This window comes from Cyprinodon variegatus, unplaced genomic scaffold (assembly GCF_000732505.1).
Source record: "Cyprinodon variegatus isolate N-32 unplaced genomic scaffold, C_variegatus-1.0 Scaffold269, whole genome shotgun sequence".
Taxonomy (NCBI): Eukaryota; Metazoa; Chordata; class Actinopteri; order Cyprinodontiformes; family Cyprinodontidae; genus Cyprinodon; species Cyprinodon variegatus.
Window position 1 is genome coordinate 222,810 of NW_015150722.1, and position 1,948 is coordinate 224,757.

General features: G+C 49.6%; 1 protein-coding gene across 5 annotated transcripts in view; it reads right to left on the minus strand.

The window, feature by feature from the left end:
- arhgap32 (Rho GTPase activating protein 32) overlaps positions 1-1,948 on the minus strand; it is a 108,935-nt gene that overhangs the window by 14,034 nt on the left and 92,953 nt on the right. For all 5 annotated transcript variants that reach the window (XM_015382901.1, XM_015382900.1, XM_015382899.1 and 2 more), the window contains one exon: positions 249-351. In XM_015382901.1, the coding sequence (XP_015238387.1) occupies positions 249-351 (103 nt within the window). The remainder of the gene's footprint in view (positions 1-248; positions 352-1,948) is intronic.

Genomic DNA, 1,948 nt, shown 5'->3' on the forward strand with positions numbered 1-1,948 from the left:
GAGGAGAAAGAGTAAAATAAAATTGATATCAGGTTGAAAAAAAAAAAAAAAAAAAAAAAAAAATGGACTCAATAAAAACTAAACTAAATAAATGGATGGAAGGTTCCCGGTTCTGATCAGAACCAGCAGCATGTCGGCGGTTGGAGCAGCAGAGGTCAGACGGGAGGAAGGATCTACACCAGCGCTCCTCGGAGCGCCTCGGTCTCATATCCCGGGACGGACCGCTGAGCAGCAGGAAAACGTCTCACCTCAATTTCTGGATGTTGGAAGCGATCCCAGAGAGGCGGTAAATGCCGTCCACCACGCCGTGCTTCTCGATGAACTCGGTGCAGCTCTTCAGGACCTGAGGAACTGCGGAAAAGGAGAGCAGCACATGGAGTCATTGTTCTCTGGTCTGAGCTCTGCAGTAGAACCATCTGACTGCAGGTTTAACAGGGATTCTGAATGTTCTGATGTCTCTGATCCACAGAACCAGAACCATCTGCCCTGCAGTCAGACATGATCAGCAGATCTGGACAGGAGAAATTTATTTATATTCATATCAGGCTTTTCTCCAAAGTAATGAATGAATGTCAGAGATCCTGCCTGATCTGGTTCCTTTTACTGAACATGACTTCATCTCTGAGCTTATCATGGTTCAGTTCTCATTCTGAGTCCGGCTTACTTGGGCTGAGCTCAGTAATCCAGCATCAGAGATAAAGCCAGGGTTGAGCTAGCCGGATCAGTTCATCCTGACTTTATTTGCTCCACTAAGGTTTAATCCACATAAATGCTTTTTCCAACAGCCCATGCAATCGATCACAGATTCACCAAACAATAGGGAATAAAGCGGTTCTGGAGTCCGTGACCGAGCCACAACACTTTACCCCCTGTAGAAGCAATCAGCATCACAGGGAGGAGTTCAAGGCCTAAATGCACAAAATACATGATGTACTGAGCAGTAGGCCTGACCTGGACTCTGACCAGGACTCTGACCAAGGATTTCGACCAAGGACTTTGACCTGGACTCTGAAAAGGACTCTGACCAAGGACTCTGACCTGGACTCTGACCCAGGACTCCGACCAAGGTCTCTGAACAAGGACTTTGACCTGGACTCTGACCAAGGACTTTGACCTGGACTCTGACCAAGGACTCTGACCAAGGTCTCTGAACAAGGACTTTGACCTGGACTCTGACCAAGGACTTTGACCTGGACTCTGACCAAGGACTTTGACCTGGACTCTGACCAAGGACTCTGACCTGGACTCTGACCCAGGACTCTGACCAGGACTCTGACCCAGGACTCCGACCAAGGTCTCTGACCAAGGACTTCGACCTGGACTCTGACCAAGGACTCTGACCTGGACTCTGACAAGGACTCTGACCAGGACTCTGACCAAGGACTTTGACCTGGACTCTGACCAAGGACTCTGACCTAGACTCTGACCAAGGACTTTGACCTGGACTCTGACAAGGACTCTGACCAGGACTCTGACCAAGGAATTTGACCTAGACTCTGACCAAGGACTTTGACCAAGGACTCTGACCAAGGACTTTGACCTAGACTCTGACCAAGGACTTTGACCTGGACTCTGACAAGGACTCTGACCAAGGACTTTGATCTAGACTCTGACCAAGGACTCTGACCAAGGACTCTGACCAAGGACTTTGACCTAGACTCTGACCAAGGACTTTGACCTGGACTTTGACCTGGACTCTGACCAGGACTCTGACCAAGGACTTTGACCAGGACTCTGACCAAGGACTTTGACCTGGACTCTGACCAAGGACTCTGACCTGGACTTTGACCTGGACTCTGACAAGGACTCTGACCAGGACTCTGACCAGGACTCTGACCAAGGACTCTGACCTGGACTCTGACCAAGGACTCTGACCAGGACTCTGACCAAGGACTTTGACCAGGACTCTGACAAGGACTCTGACCAGGACTCTGACCAAGGACTTTGA